This window comes from Ceratotherium simum, chromosome 6 (genome assembly GCF_057802395.1).
Source record: "Ceratotherium simum simum isolate JZ-2026a chromosome 6, ASM5780239v1, whole genome shotgun sequence".
Taxonomy (NCBI): Eukaryota; Metazoa; Chordata; class Mammalia; order Perissodactyla; family Rhinocerotidae; genus Ceratotherium; species Ceratotherium simum.
The window spans coordinates 56,592,406-56,611,708 of record NC_141905.1 but is presented as its reverse complement, the minus strand read 5'-3'; the positions used below and the strand labels follow the sequence as shown (position 1 = coordinate 56,611,708).

Here is a 19,303-nt window from a genome sequence, read left to right as displayed (position 1 = left end):
AAAAATAACCATTTGCTCTTTAGATGACGTCAACAGATGTGTCAAAATATATCCTTTTTTTAGGTTATCATCATTTTATGGATAATGATATGAAATAGTCCTAAATTTTGGGTACATTTGAATTCTTTGCTTTCCTGAACATCCAGTTTAGACATATTTAACCGAATAGATGAGAGTAGTCCTGGTTAATTTCTCGTTTGGAAACCCTGTGCCAGACTGTGTGCAGATGGGGCAGCAGTCGTGCCTGGCAAGCCCTCCACGTGGAGTTACATTTACACATTGTTTTATTCATTGTGAACATTTTGCAGGGAAAAAAGGAAAAACTGTCTCCCTGTTTCAATGAAATTCTGACACAATCAGCGCAAATTATAAATTATATTTAAAGTGATGCAAAAAATTCATGATCATCTCCAGCGTTGTGTAAAGTGTTGTGGCTGAGCTGTGGGCATTTAATGGTGCTGCAGTAACTTGGTCCTATTGACAGTGTTCCTCCAAGTATGGCCTAACTGTATCCACCAGAAATGCAGATTCTAAGGCCCCCTTGGGAATGCTCAATCATTGTGTCTAGGAGCAGAACCTGTAATCTGCATTTTAGACAAGTGCCTCCCAGGGTGATCAATGTATGGCAGTTTTGAGTCCCTCTGTTATGGCAGGAACATTTTGTGAAGATTATTTTAGTTATTATCTGAATTGAAAATATTTTTAAATCCAGAGAATTCAAATTTATAGTGAAAACTGAAGTAAAACTTAAAAATTTAGGGGGCTGACCTTCTGGTATAGTTAGGTCCACGCGCTCTGCTTTGGTGGCCTGGGGTTCACAGGTTCGGATCCCGGGCGCAGACCTAGGCACCGCTTGTCAAGCCGTGCTGTGGTGGCATCCCATATAAAGTAGAGGAAGATGGACAGGGAAGTTAGCCCAGGGCCAATCTTCCTCAGCAGAAAGAGGAGGATTGGCAGCAGATGTTAGCTAAGGGCTAATCTTCCTCATCAAAAAAAAAAAAATTTTTTTTTGGTTGAAGGGCACATGTGAGAATAATTTTAAAAATGTGGCTGGCCCTGTGGCTTAGCAGTTAAGTGCGCGCGCTCCGCTGCTGGCGGCCCGGCTTCGGGCCCCGGGCGCACAACGACACATCGCTTCTCCAGCCATGCTGAGGCTGCGTCCCACATACAGCAACTAGAAGGATGTGCAGTTGTGACATACAACTATCTACTGGGGCTTTGGGGGAAAAAATAAATAAATAAAATTATAAAAATGCTCCTGCTCTTTTCTGAATTCTCCAATTCTTCAGAGTTGACTAGGAACAGCATTGCAAGTAGTACTTTCTCAAAATTCATGAGAGGAAAACTTACATTTGAGAAAATCTTTGATTATTAAGTCAGTGAATTTATAAAACAGTAAATTTGGAGGAAATTACTAAATTTGGAGGAAAAGGGATGAAGAGAAAGACCTAATGTTACCTTATGTCAAGGGTTAAAACCAATATTTAATTATAATTTATTTTGGGGTAGAAGTAAAGATAATAGCCAGTTCTCCACAAAAAGACAATGATAATCATATTAGAGTCTTCCAACCTGGTTACAACATAGTTACAAGCCACATTTTTTGCTTTTAAAGTAACGAAATTAAAGCCAAAGAGAAGTCAGTTTGTGTGTTGCCATACTGTGTATTACAGATGTGTTTTTTTTTTTTTCTTGTGAGGAAGATCAGCCCTGTGCTAACATCTGCCAATCCTCCTCTTTTTTTGCTGAGGAAGACTGGATCTGGGCTAACATCCGTGCCCATCTTCCTCCACTTTATGTGGGATGCCGCCACAGCATGGCTTGACAAGCAGTGCGTCGGTGCACACCCGGGATCCGAACCGGCGAACCTGCGTGCGCTTAACTGCTTGTGCCACCAGGCTGGCCCCAGATGTATTTTTATCTTTAAACAAAAAAAGTATCAGGACATGAGAGAAACAATCACTTTGATTATCTTAAAATTTCTTTGATTTTAAAAATGATTTCACATAACTTCTATATTTAAGTATAACTTCTTGAGGGCAAAAGGGATGATTAGGCACATGTGTGTGGTGATGGATTGTAATTAGTAGTTGGGTGGTGAGCATGATGTAATCTATGCAGAAATAGAAGTATAATGATATACACCTGAAATTTACACAGTGTTGTAAACCAATGTTACAGCAATAAAAAAATAAATTAAAAAAAAATGAAGATGAAGGGCTAACCCCAGGCTTGTGGTTAAGTTTGGCATGCTCTGCTTTGGCGGCTCAGGTTCTGTTCCCGGGTACGGACCTACACCACTTGTCTGTTAGTGGCCATGCTGTGGTGGTGGCCCACATAAAAATAAAAAAAGAAGAAGATTGGCAACGGATTTTAGCTCAGGGCAAATCTTCCTCACCAATGAAAAAAAAAATGAAGATGAAATCAACATATTTCCAGATTTAAAAAAAAAAATGAAGAGAATTCATACCAGCTGACCTGTTCTACAAGAAAAATTATAAAAGTGCTTCATGCTGAAAGGAAATTGTACAAGATAGAAACTCAGTAGTTACAGAGGAATGAAGCATGCTGGAATTGGTGAATATCTGGACGAATATACATTTTATCTCTATTTAAAATATATTGAACCATGGGCCGGCCCCGTGGCTTGGCGGTTGGGTGCGCGCACTCCACTGCTGGCAGCCCGGGTTCGGATCCCGGGCGCACACCGACGCACCGCTTCTCTGGCCATGCTGGGGCCTGTCCCACATACAGCAGCTGAAAGGATGTGCAGCTGTGACATACAGCTATGTACTGGGGCTTTGGGGGAAAAATAAATAAAAATAAAATCTTTAAAAAAAATAAATAAATAAAAAAAATAAAAAGGGCCGGCCCCGTGGCTTAGCGGTTAAGTGCGTGCGCTCCGCTGCTGGTGGCCCGGGTTCGGATCCCGGGCGTGCACGTGCATCGACACACAGCTTCTCCAGCCATGCTGAGGCCATGTCCCACATACAGCAACTAGAAGGATGTCCAGCTATGACATACAGCTATCTACTGGGGCTTTGGGGGGGGAAAAATAAATAAAATCTTAAAAAAAAAAAAAAAAATATATCGAACCATTTAAAGCAAAAAATAAAAAATAACTTCTTAATGTCATTTGTGTAGATTTCAGTGATAGAAGAAATGAATGAAATAAGATTTAAATAAAACTTTTTAACCTTTGTTTAGTGAATTTTATATGTATTTCTATCTATATAATTTTAATAATTCTTGAATTGGGGTTTTGTTTTCCTATTGAAATATTGTTTGGGTTGGTCTACTATTCATTCACACCGTTTTACTGGTCTTTGGGGACTCCCTGCCCCTCTGCCTGTCTTCCTCCATCTGCTCTCCCTCCCTGAGGGCAGTGGGGCCGAGGGGACTGGGATGGGGACCCAGCACATCCTATAGAGAAACCACACTGGATTTCCATCCACGAGCAGAGCAACACACTAAGGATGAGGATGATTTCCTTATCTTCCTTGCAATTGCCTGAAATCTCCCTTCTAGCACTGTGATCTATGAGCTCCCATGACCCAGGCACTCCATCTCTTTTTTTTGCTAGGAATTTCTAGAGCCATGGCTGGGTCACCCTTTGCCTTCCCCGGCAGCTGGTTTCACTCTGAATTTAATGAGTGGAGTGGCCAGAGAAGGGTTTCCCCATCTGGCACCCCATTGGAAGGACTCGGCCGCTTGTTCCTGTTAAATGAGTAAATGCCGACTGCTGGGTGACTCCAAGAAAGGGCCTTTCCAGTCAGTTCTCGTCTAGTAAGTGTCTAGGGCACATTGGTGAGCCTGCCTGCTCCTCCCCCCCTTCTCTTTGGACTTGGGTGTAACCACCAGTGAGTAGGAACGTGAGTATTTTAAATCACACATATATGTAACTTGGAGTCACTGGGGTTTTCTGTCCCAATTCACTGGTTGGACGTGATAATTTATCAAAGCCTGTTGGCAAACTTTGTGTAGTTATCCAAGATTTCGTGCTGCCCAAGGCCCCACTGCGCTTGATTCTCTGTATTTAAATTTGCCAATTAGCTTTTAGAGCTGTGATATTAGCAGATGGGAATTTGAAATGCTTCATTACCATGCTGAGAGTTCAAGTATTTTTCGTTTCTGTTTTTAAGAGTTTTAAGCTCATATTTTAGTTTTTTTCCCCTTTATAATCTAGTATATTTACTTACACTTTACATTTTTGCATAAGAAAAAACTTGTTTATTTTTGCATTTTTGTTATTAAACAGATAGGAAGAAAGTCTATAATTATATGCTTCTTAAACTGGATTTCCTCCAATCCAATCACCAAACTCCACAGATACCAAAGCTGTCTTGAGGAAGATTGGGAACCAACCCAAATGTTCTCAAGTTACATTTTTATGAAAGATTTTTGTTGCATACTTAAAGAGCGGGGGAGATTTTTGTATGGGACCTTTATCTTTCCCCCATCTCTGCAGTCTTCTTAAAATGCCCTCTGTTAGAATTTTTGATGGTTTGGTTTCCAGACATGTAGAACATACTGTAAATTTAAGCAGTGAGAAGAACCACTATTCAATGCCTCACATTTAATGAACTCTTATTGAATGAATGAATGGGCTCAGACGCACCAAAGGGCATTTGACTATGGACTTGACTAACTAGAGCCTTTTATTAACCAGGATTTCCACCCACCTCCGACTTTCCTGCTTTTTGGAATTAGAATGAGACAAATGGGAAATAAACCAGTTAGGTTGATATGTGACCGTTTATTGAGTTTTTACTGTGTGCCAAGCACTGTACTACATGGTAATCCTTCCAGCAGGGAAGTCAGTGCTATTTTAATCCCTGTTTTGCATGTGGGGGAAACTGAGGTTCACAGCGGTAGTGTCACTGCCTGAACATCTAGAACTCTTTGCTGATAGAGCAGGGTGTGAGGGATTTAATATTCTCTTAATCAGGGATCTCAGTGTCATCATCCCATCCTCCCCCCAATCCTACATTAATTGTAATTGAACACATAGTTCTTTTTCTCTAGCATCTTATGTTTTGTAAGTTGTGAATTGTGAAGACAAGGACATTTTGTGTTGAACTGTTGTCTTTAATATTAGTTTGAAAATGATCTCTTAAACATCCTTGCCTCTGTCATCTTTCATTCTATTTTAGTGGTTGCTATTGTACTGTCTCCAGTTAGTAAGCTTCTTTGAATTCTAAAGGATGTTTGACACCTTTTATTTTCTGATAATTTTATATTGTCAGCCACCAAGGCAATTGGGCAGAAAAAAAGATTTGCTATGGGCAAAAATGGCAGAATGAGATTTAAGGAGTAAGCCCAGAAAATCAAATTCTCTCTGAGCAGCAGTTTTTGCTACAAATAAGCAAGACAAGACAAATGTAGAAATTGTCACCCGTGGTTGCTGTAATCAAGGCCTCTGTGGAGCTTTTCACGGCCAAATGGACAAAACAAGTTTGCTGGGAGCTTCTTTCCTGGGCGGAGAGAGTGTTATATGGGTTGAGGGAAATTTTGAGTGGGGGAGGGTCTGATAAAAATCACTGGACATCAGTGCCCTCTCTGTTGACCTGGCCTCTGCTCACGAGCAACCAGCTCACATACTCTCCCTGCTCCAGTGCCCCCACCTCTGTAGTCCATCCTGCAGGCCTCAGTCAGATTAATCTTGAATCAGGGAAGTTCTCTTCTAAAGAACTTACCTTGGATTCTGTGGCCTGCTACAGGCAAGCACAATGCCATTGCCTGGCATTCAAGGCCATTTTGTGGCCTGTGCACACCATCTGCCCAACGTTATTTCCATATACTCTTCAATACAAATCCTGTCCATCCACTGAACTGGACTTGGATCTATTCTGTGCACATTCTGTGCTGTGAACTAAGCACTACCTATAAGGAAACCACCTTGAGAACTCCACCTTCACACTTTGTGAGAACAGCTTGTTAATAGCAAAAGACACGGAAGACAGTACGTTTTGTATGTAAATCAAGTGATACCTAGCTAGTAACATCCATGAGAATTAACTATTTGGAGAAAGGGTAGACTAGTGACTGTGCTTCTTACGGGAAGTTAACTTATAGAGGGCATTGTTCTGTTGGGGGAAAGATAGGCTGTGTAACTTGATAAGGGAGAGGAAGTAGGTGCAGTTAGCTCTTGAAAGGAGAGCTGAGACTGTTCTTTTAATTAGCTTGAAAAGACTAGCCTTCCTGTAGTTGAAAAAGAAATCTGCTGCTACTCAGAGAAACCAGCTGAGGAGAAAATGAGTTTGAGCCTCACCTTCAGATGCTGTTAATGATGATGATCATGCTGAAAGCAGCTAAAATTTATTGAGCATTTTCTGACACTGATAGGCACTCAATGTGCTTGACCTCATCTAATCACCGTAACACCCTGAGATTGACAGCTGTTATTATGTTATAGATGAGGAGACTGAGGCTTAGCAAGGTTAACTGATTAACCTCAGATCATGCATCCAGTAAGTGGCAGAGCGGCAACTAAAATCCAAGTTATATATATTCTAGAGTTCCTCTACACATTTTTAAAGGTGTGTATGGGTAAGGGGGTGTTTATGGGTGTCATTGCTTCCTAAAGTCTGCTGGAAAATGCTGTCTGTGGTCTTATTAACCTCCCCCAATGAGCACTCTCTATACAGAAGTTAATATTATAAGAACTACAGGGATATTTTAAGCATTCAGAAAAGGATGCTTTTGTCAGCATGTTCCCAGGTCTTTCCTAGGTAAGTCTTGAAGCTTGGCATTCTCTTAGCTGGCATATTCCTACAGTTGAGGGCAGTCCATATATACTCTTCCATGCTATCTGTAGTGATTCATCAAGATTTCAAGGCTATTAATCACCTCTCCCTAGTTGGAATGTAAAGTCTCTGAGGGCAGGCACCATCTCGACTTGGTGATAAATTGGTGATAAATCAAGACTTGGTTGATAAATTTGGTTATGTTATTACTACAGCTAGATAAAAATACCCCCTAAATTATCCATCTCTCTTTTATAATCTTATATATTCTCTGAACAACCTTCATATAGGAGCATCTTGCTTCGGGCAAGGACTGTTTTCCGCCTCTTTGGGTGAGGCCACGTGTGGAGTGGAAAGAGCGTGGGCTTGGGAGTCAGCACCAGGATCTGCACTCCAGCTTTCCCGCGTGCTTCTGCAAGACTCTTTCACTGAGGCTCAGTTTCTCCATTTGCAAAGTGAGTGTAGAAACCTTACCCGGAGTTCTGCAGATTAGAAATGACATGTAAAATGGCTGGCTCACAGTTGGCATTTAGGAAATGAAGAGATGGTTCATCTGTCTGTTCTCAAGCATGAGCACAGGGCCTTGCACAGAATGCATGCACAGTAAATGGGTCTTGATGATAATGATTTGGTTCCTTAAGACCTGACCTTGAAGAGAGAGCAACTCCGAAGTCTCTTAAAATATGATGCCTTTATTGAGAGTGTCCTTCATTGCCTGACTCTGCATAGGAAGGCAGAGGCAGAGATGAATTTCTTGGTTCTTAGATGCTATTTCAGTTTGTAAAGCCTGATGTTTTGTACAGGTGAGTATTGGTAATATCATCCTCATGATAAGATATACAGTGATTATATTGAGCTAGCCCTGATGGCCTAGTGGTTAAAGTTTGGCACTCTTACCACTTTGGCATCCCGGTTTTGGTTCCTGGTCGTGGAACCACACCACTCGTCTATCAGTAGCCATGCTGTGGCAGTGGCTGACATAGAAGAACTAGAAGGACTTACAACTAGAACATACAACTTTGTACTGGGGCTTTGGGGAGGAAAAAAGAGGAAGATGGGCAACAGATGTTAGCTCAGGGTGAATTTTTCCCAGCAGGAAAAAAGATATACAATGATTATATTCATCAGTCTGTTAAAGTAATAAACAAAGGTTAAAAGGACCAGCACCTTCTTCACTAGAATACTTTTCCTTTTGTAACAATTTACAATGTTTCATTTGTATTTTAAAATTTAATCTTAGAAACACCTTATTAATGTAGGTATTATTCCCTTTTATAAGTGAGTAAACTGAGGCTGAGAAATTAAGAGACTTCCCAATTTGCACAGTCCTGGCAGAGTTTGGATTCAAACCCAGTTCTTTTGACTCGGGTTTTTTGTGGTTTTCTCACAGCCACTAAGCACATATAGCAACTGCTGGCATGGTATATTTTTCTCTATCCATTTACTTTTAATCTATGTGTCCTTATAGTTAAAGTGGGCTTCTTATGGATAACATGCAGTTGGATCTTGTTTTTTGATCCACTCTGACAGTGTCCATGTTTTTTTTTTTTGTTTTTTTTTTTTTGTGAGGAGACCAGCCCTGTGCTAACATCTGCCAGTCCTCCTCTTTTTTTGCTGAGGAAGACTGGCCCTGGGCTAACATCCGTGCCCTTCTTCCTCCATTGTATATGGGACGCCACCAAAGCATGGCTTGCCAAGCAGTGCGTCGGTGTGCACCCTGGATCCGAACCGGCAAACCCCGGGCTGCCACAGCGGAGCGCGCACACTTAACCGCTTGCGCCACCGGGCCGGCCTCAGACAGTGTCTATGTTTTAAGTGGTGCATTTAGACTATTGATATTGAAAGTGATTATTGACATGGTTGGATACACGTAGAGCAACTGAAGTCTGTGTGTATATATAGATGCATATATATATAATTTTTATTAATATATAAATGTATAATAGATGCCAACTTCTTTCCAGGTAGTATGGTCTGAGAGACAACATGGATTACAAAAAAAAAAAAACTTTTATTGAATGTTTGCAGTGAGCTTGGCACTATATTCACTATTTTAGTGGTTTTAGATTAGTTTGAAGAAAACCTATTTTGGAAATTTACACTGTATTCTCAAATGCTTAGATGCAGCTTTTATACCTGATATATTAAAAAATTACCTAAAATTAGTGCAGAATTTAGAGAATAGAGAAAAGTAGATAACCTTGTATAATTCACTGCGTGATTAATGGAAATTGGGGTCTCACGTTTATTACAGTGAGGCACCAACAATCTGATGCAGTCTTCAGCCTCTAAGGCCTGAGTTCAGGGATTATCGATTCTGGGGCCAGTCTAAGTGTGTTCCACCTCAGTCATTAAACAAATGCTGCCTAGAAGAGAGGTTTTCTTAGAAAAGATAATGTTTTTAGTGTTTCATATTGGCTTTTTGCTAGGTTAGTACACTTTCAGTAAAACTTCAAAACGTCTTAAGGAAAACAAGCAATTCCTGAATAAGCCAGTATTGTGAATTGAGGTATTTAAGTTATGTATTTGCAGAAGACCCAAAGTCTTGTTACTGAATGGAACTTCTGTTCCCTCGTTCCTGCTGCAGATGTCTGTATGATATACGATGTGGTCAATACATAGCCTTAGGAATTTTGTAGTTTAAAAGAGAAGTGGAGAGGGAACTATGGATTGTCTGTAAGAGTGGACACCTCTCCTGCCATATCAAACCCACCCTTCTTTCCTGTTCTCAAGTGCTAACAGACCCCTTTTCAGCTTTTGCAGATTTTTTTTCAGCCACACATAGTAACTTCTTAGTCTCCTTTACTTACATTGTGGCCTCTGGCGCAACCTTGACTCGCCTGAGCATTCAAAATGCTTTCCTTCATGCTCTCTCTACAGGTAGACATGGTATGGTAGACATGCCAGAAGAAAGGCATCATCCATATCCTGGGCTTTGCCTTTATTAGTTTGAGGTGATGTGTTTACAACTGAAACAGAGCTAAGATGTTTTGCTTTTATCTAATGAATTTAGGAATCTGCCCTTGTTTGAATGATCTAGATAGTCTCAGTGGAGGGTTCCAAATGTACTGGATGCTGCAGTTAGACAGCTTTGTTTTGGTTCTGTAGACACAGCCATATTTGGGAAACACAAATGGGCCACTTTTTGTATTTAAGACTTGTCTTGGTTAACAAAGCATATTTAAGAAACTTTGTGTGCCCAGAGTTGTACATATAAAGAGTTTGAGAAGGAGCTCAGGGCTCTGGAATGCCATGAAGTCGTGTTAGGAGCAGGGAATTAGCAGCCAGCAAGCCTAGGAAGCATGGGGTACTGTGTGCATTGTCACCTGGCAGCCCCTGCTGACTATTTTAAGATGAAACGTTTTGATACAATTGCTTCTTTAGGAAATCTGGCTGAACATTCTAGTCCTTTTATTGCCCCCCTTGTCCTCATAAGGAACTACATAGGGGTTTGGCTTCATTAAACAAAAGCAATCACTGGTGATTAACGTTGGCATTCTACACTTGGGGTGTTTGCTCTTAGTCCTGTGGAAGAGTGCATCGTGTGCAGCTGCCATGTTCTGATGGGCAGGATTGTTAGTGGCATTTTTTCAGCTTGTCTCCTGGAATTTTCTCTTGAAAGTTCTGAAGATTATATAATTGCATATCAAATGCCAAGTTGGAGCTAAAAAATAACTACCTTTCGTTAAAAAAGAAATGTATTATGGGGCCAGCCCGGTGGCACAAGCGGTTAAGTGCGTGCGCTCTGCTGTGGCGGCCCGGGGTTCGCTGGTTTGGATCCCGGGCACGCACCGACACACTGCTTGTCAGGCCATGCTGTGGCAGCATCCCATATAAAGTGCAGGAAGATGAGCATGGATGTTAGCCCAGGGCCAGTCTTCCTCAGCAAAAAGAGGAGGACTGGCAGATGTTAGCTCAGGGCCGATCTTCCTCACCAAAAGAAAAAAAGAAAAGAAAAGCAAAGAAATGTATTATAACCACATTATAAACAGTTTGGAAAACAGAAATGAAATTAAAAAGTTACCTGTAGTTCCACGCTACCACATCATTATTAAAATTTGGCCAGATTTCCTTTCAAATATATGCATGTGTTTTATTTTTTACATAATTACAATCATAATGTCACACAGACCTACATCCTGCTTTATTCACCTAATCCTATGAGAAGTGTTTTCCCATGTTGTGGGTCTATGTGATCATTGTTTTCATAACTGTCCAACAGTCCACCCAGGGGATATGTGGCCATGTAATTGGTCCCCATCACTGAACCCTGGAGTGTTTCTAGGTTTTCACTATTATTAATAAAACTATGGTCAACATCTGTCTGTGTAGCTTTATTGTCATTTGGGGTTTGTTCTTTGAGCTAGATTCCCCTAAAGCACAAAGGGGATGAGATGTATAACTCTTGATTGTTATGCTGAAAACAGTGATAACAATTTAGTGTCACTCGCTGTGTAGGAAAATGTCAATGTCTTTGTATTTGTCCACATTGAGTGTTAGTGTTTTTAAATTTGTGGATAATTTAAGAAGTGGAAAAAATGGTTAGTCATTATCTGAATCTATTTTTTTTTTAAACTAATCAGGTCAAGTGAACATTTTCTCATACATTTGTTTATTATTTGCATTTTTTTATTCTGGGAGTTATTTCCTCATGCCTTTTTAATTTATTTTCTTGGCAATAAGTATGAGTACACTGTAAAATAAGGCTATTAACCCTCTCAATTATGTTTGCTGCAAACCATGCATTTTAATACATAGATAATATATGATTACAAGTTATCTCCTAAATTCTATTGTCTGAGGTGCAAATAATGTTGCATTTATAAGACTTCAAACTATTTTTGGGCTGTATTTTGCTTGTTGGCAATTTTCTTGGCAGAATGTCCTTTGTTGATTTAGAGGCACCGTTTAAGTATAAAAGATAAAAAATGATTGCAGATTTATTGGTAGTTCACTTTCTGGCTCTGGATCTGACCCTTCTCTGGCATGGGCCTGTGATGAGAGTGTGATGATTTTAGTGGGTCCTTGGGCATAGGATGTCTGAATTCTGTGATTATAAATAGGTCTTATTAAAATGAGCTTATCGTTATGACTTTTAATAGGAATTAAAACTAAACCAAAATAAAAACCTTTAGTTTTTGTTGGGCAAGTGGATCTGACTGCTGGGGTTGGCCTTGAAGTTTGGGTTGATGAGAGAAGTGGGAAGTAACAATGAGATTAAAGACTTGGAAATGGGAAATCTTGCTCGGGATTCAGTAGGATTAACAAATATGGGGGATGAGGCATTTAGGGCTTATTGAGTACATGGGGGAGATGAGACTGGAAAAGCAATTGGGACCTCATCTTACAGGGCCTTATGGTATGTAAGGAATTTGGACTTGAATTTTCAGACCAGTGTTTCCCAAAGTGTGACATTTGAAGTGATTTTAGAAGGTATGTCATTGAACATTTGAAAATTTTAGTATTTATTCATTCCTTAATTCTCTCTCCCATGCAGAATTTATTCCTTTTCTTTGTGTGCTCCTGTAACATTAGGTCAAATTGATAGCAGAAGAGCTCCCCATTATATTATATTTAAGTGGGACATGTCTATCACCCTCAAAGACAGCAGCTGTCTGATTCACGTTGGTCTCCTCTGGGCCAAGCACTATCCTGGGTGCATAAAACGCTATTTGAATGGGATCATCAGGGCTGTGTTTTAGATACATGATTCTTTCCTAGGAGGTTTGCTGCCTTTTTCCCTTTTGCCCTGTACTGCCCAGCCAACTCCGTGGAGCTTATAGGGGCCCCGTGGATTTTTTTCCCCATTGAAATTGGACCCAGGAACTCTTTCACTGCTAAAGTCAGAATGTGGCAGTACATGGGCTATAGAGTGATTCTGAGGCTTATTAGGCCATTGTAATGGTCTATGAATGAGGTGATGGGATAGAATGGTGAGTGTGAGGATGGAAAAGCGGAGGTGGCTAGGATTCATGAGTCATGAGATGGAATAATTGACAAGATTAGGCAACTTATCAGGTGTGGGGTGGAGGCGGATGGCAAGGGAAAGAAGAGAAGGCAGTGCAGTCAGATGTGTGTGAGGGACAAATACTCAGTCCACCAATGTTAACTAGGTGCTTGCTTTGTGCTAGGCGCCATACTAGGTGTTAGGATACAGAGATAAGCAGGAAGACTCTGCCCTGCTGGGAGGTGCTCACTGTCTAGTGTGCTTGGTGTATGAGGCCTGATTGGAGGAGCAGACCTGGAAGGCAAAGTGGGGAGAGACAAGTAATGGACTCAGCTGGTTCTTGTAGCTGATTATCGGGACTAAGCATTGTTCAGTAAGTAATGGGGCGCTATCGAAAGGTTCTAAAGGGGAAATGACACTGTCTAGTCTGTGCATTTGCTGTGGAGGGCTGATTCTCATTTGGAATCCAGTATCCATTGCCCAGAGGTCAAAGGCTGAGGGGGCTCTGAGGAAGCAGAGAAGGATAAGAAGGAAAGGGGTCTTAGTAGAAGGAGTAAAAAGCAAGACAAAGGGAAACTTTTTCTGGATCTCAGTCTTTGCACTCCTTATTAGGGAGTGGATTTTTTGGTTATGAACCTTTTTGTTGTGTGTAGTCACAGAACCCATTTATTAAGGGAAGCTCAGGAAGTATAAATGAATGAAATCACTAAAAGCACAGCTGCCCTGGTTGAAGTGAAAGGTGGGAAGTGGGTGGGTGGGCACCTGCCCTGTTGCCTGAGGGGTCTCATGGAGCCTCCTTCCAATACAGATGGAAAACCATGCAAATAGACTAGGTAACCTGCATGGATCCTTCTGGTTCTAATATTGCAGATGAAATCCTCAAGGAAGTTAGTGTGTAGTTGGAAAGGAATGAGGACCCCGCTCAGGGCCCTCTAGCTCTTAAACTCCTAGAAGAACCACAGAGGCCCTGTTCCAGAAGGAGGATCCTCATGGCCCGATGTAAACCAGCCCACAGTGACACTTAGAAATCAGGACCAGAAAGTGTGTGTGGGAGGAGGAAGGAGTTAACTGTCTTGAATTCAGCGGAAAGGTCAGTGAGGCCCCGAGCAGTGCAGAAACATGTGTGTGCACTGGAAACCTTTCTGAAGGCCGTTTCAGATAATTGGTTAGAACGGAAACTGCGTTGGAGGGACTCCAGGAGGAAATGGGAGGACATGGAGGATGGCCTTTCTGGTGTGTTTTGCTATTGCTCCCTCTCCAGAAGCATCGGTCTTTTCACAGAAACCTTGTGCTTGTTGTGTTCTGAGCCCCCAGCATGTCATGAGATTCCAGACCAAAGTTAATGTCAGGGTCAAGTTTATCCTAACTTCCTCCCCTTGAAAGGAAGTGTCAGAAACTCAGTGTTTATCCTTTCTGGCTTTATGAAGAGCCTCTTGCATCCTCTCCAATAATGTAGAGAGTTCGTTTGAAGAGAAACGTTATTAATAGAGATTGAGAAGAGGATGAGATGTCAAAAAATGATGAGATGTCAAAAAATTGAGAAATGTGGCTTTGCTGGTAGATCAGCAAAGTATAAAGCAATAAGGCCAAGCACTGATTCTGGGGCTTTGTGAGCTGTCCCTCTTCTTTTCAAGCCATTGGAAGTAGCTGCAAATACATCAAGTCCCAGATTGTAGAGTATAACCAGGTTTGGTCAGAGTGGAGAGCTAGCTTCCTTTTAAGTAGCTACAGTGAAGTTAAGGAGGTTCCTGGTTATCTTGGAGATACGATTCCAAAGTTAGGCTCTGAAGGTTAAATAAAGACAAAGGCAAAGTTCATGACGGAGCGCCCACTGTATGTTCAGTCCTGAGGATGACACAGTGTCTCCCCTCCGGAAACTTAACAATCTAGTGTGTGTGTGTGTTTATGTATGTGGGGGGAAGCTATGGAGGCAAAACCCCACAGGGCGTAGGAGAAGATGGAGCATGCTGTGTGAGAGGTCAGCCAAAGGCTCATTCTCTTCCAAGAACCTTTGCTGGACCTCAAATTCATTTTTACAGAGAAACTCTATTCTTCCCTATTCTTATATCCCTGAACCATCCATATAAGGACCTTCTTTTCTTCCCCAATAAACAACCCATATTTAGTTATTGGATCCTATTTCAGCTGGAAGCATGAGTGTAACTTCTGCTTTTTAGTTATTATTCACTCTGTCAAGACTTATCTCAGAATTATAGGGTCGTGGAATTAGGGAGGGACCGTGCAGAACTGTTAATTATCTGGATGCATTCTTAACAAGTCTGGCTACTTCACATCTTGTTCTTCTGGTGGAATGTCTGTGTTGATGCTGTGGTGCTTTGACCAAGTATGGTAGGTCCCAACAGCCCAAGGGGTGGAATGGTGGCTTGACCCTCGCTGGCCCACCCAAGCTGTGACACTGTGTAGGTTCCTGCAACCCACTTGGGGATAGCTGCTCACTTGCAGCTGTCTGATTTTGCCACTAGATGGCACAGCTTATCTTTTTGGCTTTAACCCAAAGGTGCCTGCCTCCTTTGGAGGGGACTTGGGGGAGAAATTCCAAAGAAGTACCATCATGTTCTCAAGCAAATCAAGCTCTTTACAGTTTAGTTTTTAAATAAATATTAAGTGTCAGAGGTTTCTATATAAAATAAACTCTCATGTTCTACATATGATTGTAATCGCTTGTACTGTCTCTAAATAAACTACAGGGACTAGATTATGACTGTCAAGCTCTCAGCATTCTTCTGGTCAGTCTCAGTTTGTGCAGCTTCCTGTTCGTGTCCCTGCTGCCTTGACTCTTGAGCTCTTCAGGTTGTAGAGACAAAACCATTTGCTGAGCCACTTGAGATTCAGATTTGGCCGGGCTCACTTCAGGAGAGAGGAATGAAGTTTCTTCTCTTCGAATGAAATCTTGAGACTTCCTCCTCTGTCTTGGCTTGTGCTGGTCAAGATTCTTGGGTTGCAGATGACCAGAAACCACCTCTGGTTAACTCAAACTGAAAAGGGATTTATTGGCGGGGTCTTGAGTGGTTCACAGAGTTTACGGGAGGCGGGAGAACTGCACTCAGAACATGGGAAGGAATTCAAGGAGTTGAACTGAGTGGGCTGGAATCAGAGCCAAAATCAGGCCTTGGAATAGTCTGGATAGGATGTTGCTGCTGTTGACACCATTGGCGAGAACTGGACACTGGGCATCGTCCTTGGCACAGCTGCCACTGCCAGCCTTGCTGCAGTTTTTATTTTAAACTGCCTCCTACTTCTTTTGTCACCTGCTGCAGATTCGAGCAATCACAAAGTGAGAGCACGCAACAGAACCCACTACCCAGAAAGCCTTTGTGTGCAGAGTTGGTACTCACCTATGCATTGTCATTGTCACCTACTACTGTCATACTAGTTCCTAAAATATTGAAATAGTGTCCCACCATCCTGGGCCCCTTCTCTGTCTTCTTACTGTCCAACCACTAAATGGTTAACACCTGGTTCAGGGAGGGGGCTCCTAGAGAATGCTGCAACTGGTGTCTACTCTGGTTGGTGGACATTTGTGGCAAAATGCTGGTTGGTATTTTGGATATTATCCCTGACCATATGTGCTTTAGATCAGTTTGTAAGTAAGAGTGGGGCTGACACTTAGAAATTACTAGTATCTATACTGAGAAATATAAAATGTGCAAAGGGCTACCCACATATGACAGTGATTACTATTGGGTCTGAGTTGAGGCATCCTTTTTGTGTGGTTCATAAGACATTGACATTCATCTCTTCCCCAGGCTGAGAATACTGTTGTGCTATGTACTTATTTTTAAAATTAAGGTGAATTAAACTAAACTATACAGAGGGAATTGGTAAATGATTTATGGAGTGTTATTACAATAAAATATTATACAGCCATTAAAATGATAGATATGATGACTATGTAAAAATCCAGAAAAATATTTAGGAAATATTTAATTTAAAAATTAGAACACAGAGCTGTCCAGACATTATGTTTACAACTACATAAATGCTATTTATGCAGATAAAGGTTAGAAAGAACTGTAAAAAAAGAAAAATATTTTCTGTTAAGATAGCTTCATGGCTGAATCAAAAACATTTTTTCAATCACGTTTTTAAAGTTGAATAAATAAAACCTTAAGTATTTTAAACATGAAAATGTTTGGATGATATCATGACAGCCCTTTTGGTCCTGGGAGGCCGACTGAGGGATCATAAAACCAGGAATGGAAACCAGTGGGGCATACAGAACACAGCAGGTTGTGTTTCTTAACTGAAAGAACAAGTGTTTCCACAGCTTAGGGAACTATCTGAGAGGGCTGTTGAAGGTCACGGATAGTCTCAGGTGTATTTGATAGTGACAGAAGCAAAGTTACTGTGGATTTGGGTTGCATAGGACTTAGAATGATTTCCTTTTTGCCCCTAGCATTCTACTGGGTCAATTCCAAGGAGAGTGAGCAAGGCAGCAGCCCAGAAAGGAAGCCAGTGCCCAGCTTCAGTGTGTTAAAAAGGAAGCTAAAGTGTTTCCTTGTGCAGACCTTCAGACCATACCTTGACCTTCTTATTAGAGAATTCAGGAACCAGGGGGTTGATTTCCTCTACATCATTGCTTCTCACACTTTAAAGTGCATAGGGACCAGCTGGGGATCTTGTTAAAAGGCAGATTCCGATTCAGTTGGTGTGGGGTAAGTCTGAGTTTCTATAGTTTTAATAAGCTCCCAGCTGATGCCAATGCTGCTGGTCTACGGACCACACTTTAAATAGCAGGTTCTATATATCCTGAAGACTTGCTTTTTGATTGTCCTTAAGACATGTTCAATTAGACCTTGCTATTCAAAATATGTGCAAGACCTGTACTTTGAGAACTACAAAACATTGCTGAGAGAAATTAAAGAAAACCTGCATAGGGCCGGCCCCATGGCTTAGTGGTTAAGTGCGCGTGCTCCTTTGCTGGCGGCCTGGGTTCGGGGCCTGGGTTCGGATCCGGGGCGTGCACCGACGCACCGCTTCTCTGGCCCTGCTGAGGCCGCGTCCCACATACAGCAACTAGAAGGATGTGCAACTATGACGTACAACTATCTACTGAGGCTTTGGGGAGAAAAAAAAAGGAGGAGGATTGGCAATAGATGTTAGCTCAGAGCCGGTCTACCTCAGCAAAAAGAGGAGGATTAGCATGGATGTTAGCTCAGGGCTGATCTTCCTCACAGGAAAAAAAAAAAAAAAAAAACCTGCATAAAGGGAGAGTCCCTTCTTGTGAACTGGAAAAATCAGTATTGTTAAAATGTTAATTTTCTCCAGATTGACCTATAGATTCAACATGATCCCAATTAAAATTGCAGCAGGCTTTTTAAATTTTTGTTTTTGGTAGAAATTGATAAGATGATGCTAAACTTCATATGAAAATACAAAGGATCTAGAAGAGCCAAAACGATTTTGAAAAAAACTGAAGTTGGAAGACTCATACTACCTGATTTCAAGACTTACTAGAAAGCAGTAATAATCAAGAGAATGAGTTATTTGAGAAAGACAGATCAGTGGAACAGACTAAAGTCCAGAGCCAGACCCACACATATGTGGCCAACTGCTAAATTGTGTTATGCTAAGTGAGAGAAGCCAGGTATACAGATTACATAGACTATGATACTATTTTATGAAATTCTAGAAAAGGTAAAACTGTAGTGACAGGAAGCAGATCAGTGGTTACTGGGGACTCAGGACTCAGTGTACTGAATGAGAGGGTTTCCATTTGCATATCAGTGGTGAGTAAGTGGATGCATTCCCACCTCAAGGCGGTAGAGTGCAGTGCCTAGGCGCCTGGGCCTTCACATCAGGCTGTCAGGGCTCCAGTATCAACACTACCACAGAGGCAGACAAGCTGTTCAGCTCTCTATGCCCCAGTTTGCTCATCTATGTAAACTAACATAATGTTAGTGCTTACCTTGTGGGGTTGTTGTGAGGATCAAATGAATTAATATATTTAAAGCATCTAGAACATTTCTTTGTGCATAATAAACTCTATATAAGTTGTTATTAACCTTTGATAATCAGTTTGTGTTGTGATTTTACCAATTCTCCTAAAACTTGGTTCTTTCCTTCACCCTCTCCTTAACTCATGTGCACTCATGTAACTTGAGGTTTTTAATAGAATGTTAGTGCCAGAAGAGATCTTGGGTAGTATCTAAACCAAGTATGGGTGACAAAACTGAGACCACAGAAGTTGAGTGATGTGCCCAAGGTCGTGTTAGTTCGCAGCTGACCAAGAACCAGAAGGCTGGCCAGGTGGCTCCTGGTTCAGCTCTGTTTTTATCAAGGTTTGTATAGGGTGTTCGCATTTTTAAGGTGAACCATAGGGATTTATCTTGAACCTGCCGTTCCATCAATTCCATTGTGTGCTGTTTTTCTGCAGAGCAGTTCAGAGCCCCAGTTGCAGAAGACTTGTCCTGTTACCACCATGAGCTCTGGTAAGTCGTATAAAACCTTTTTTTCTCTTCTTGACAAATTTATAAAACTGAGCAGTTTATCCAGATTTCCCACTTACTCTGAAGGCCTCCACTGCATTTCCTTTTATATTTTTTGAGACCTGGGTAGGCGCCAGAGCTTTGTTGTAAATCACCTTCAT

General features: G+C 41.4%; 1 protein-coding gene across 14 annotated transcripts in view; it reads left to right on the top strand.

Moving 5' to 3' along the window:
- SORBS1 (sorbin and SH3 domain containing 1) overlaps positions 1 to 19,303 on the top strand; it is a 219,596-nt gene that overhangs the window by 86,862 nt on the left and 113,431 nt on the right. For 13 of the 14 annotated variants that reach the window (XM_087432317.1, XM_087432319.1, XM_087432318.1 and 10 more), the window contains one exon: positions 19,091 to 19,145. In XM_087432317.1, the coding sequence (XP_087288443.1) occupies positions 19,136 to 19,145 (10 nt within the window). In that variant the 5' untranslated portion in view covers positions 19,091 to 19,135. Of the gene's footprint in view, positions 1 to 7,058; positions 7,202 to 19,090; positions 19,146 to 19,303 lie in introns of those variants that run through there. The other variant, XM_087432320.1, reaches the window with a different exon arrangement.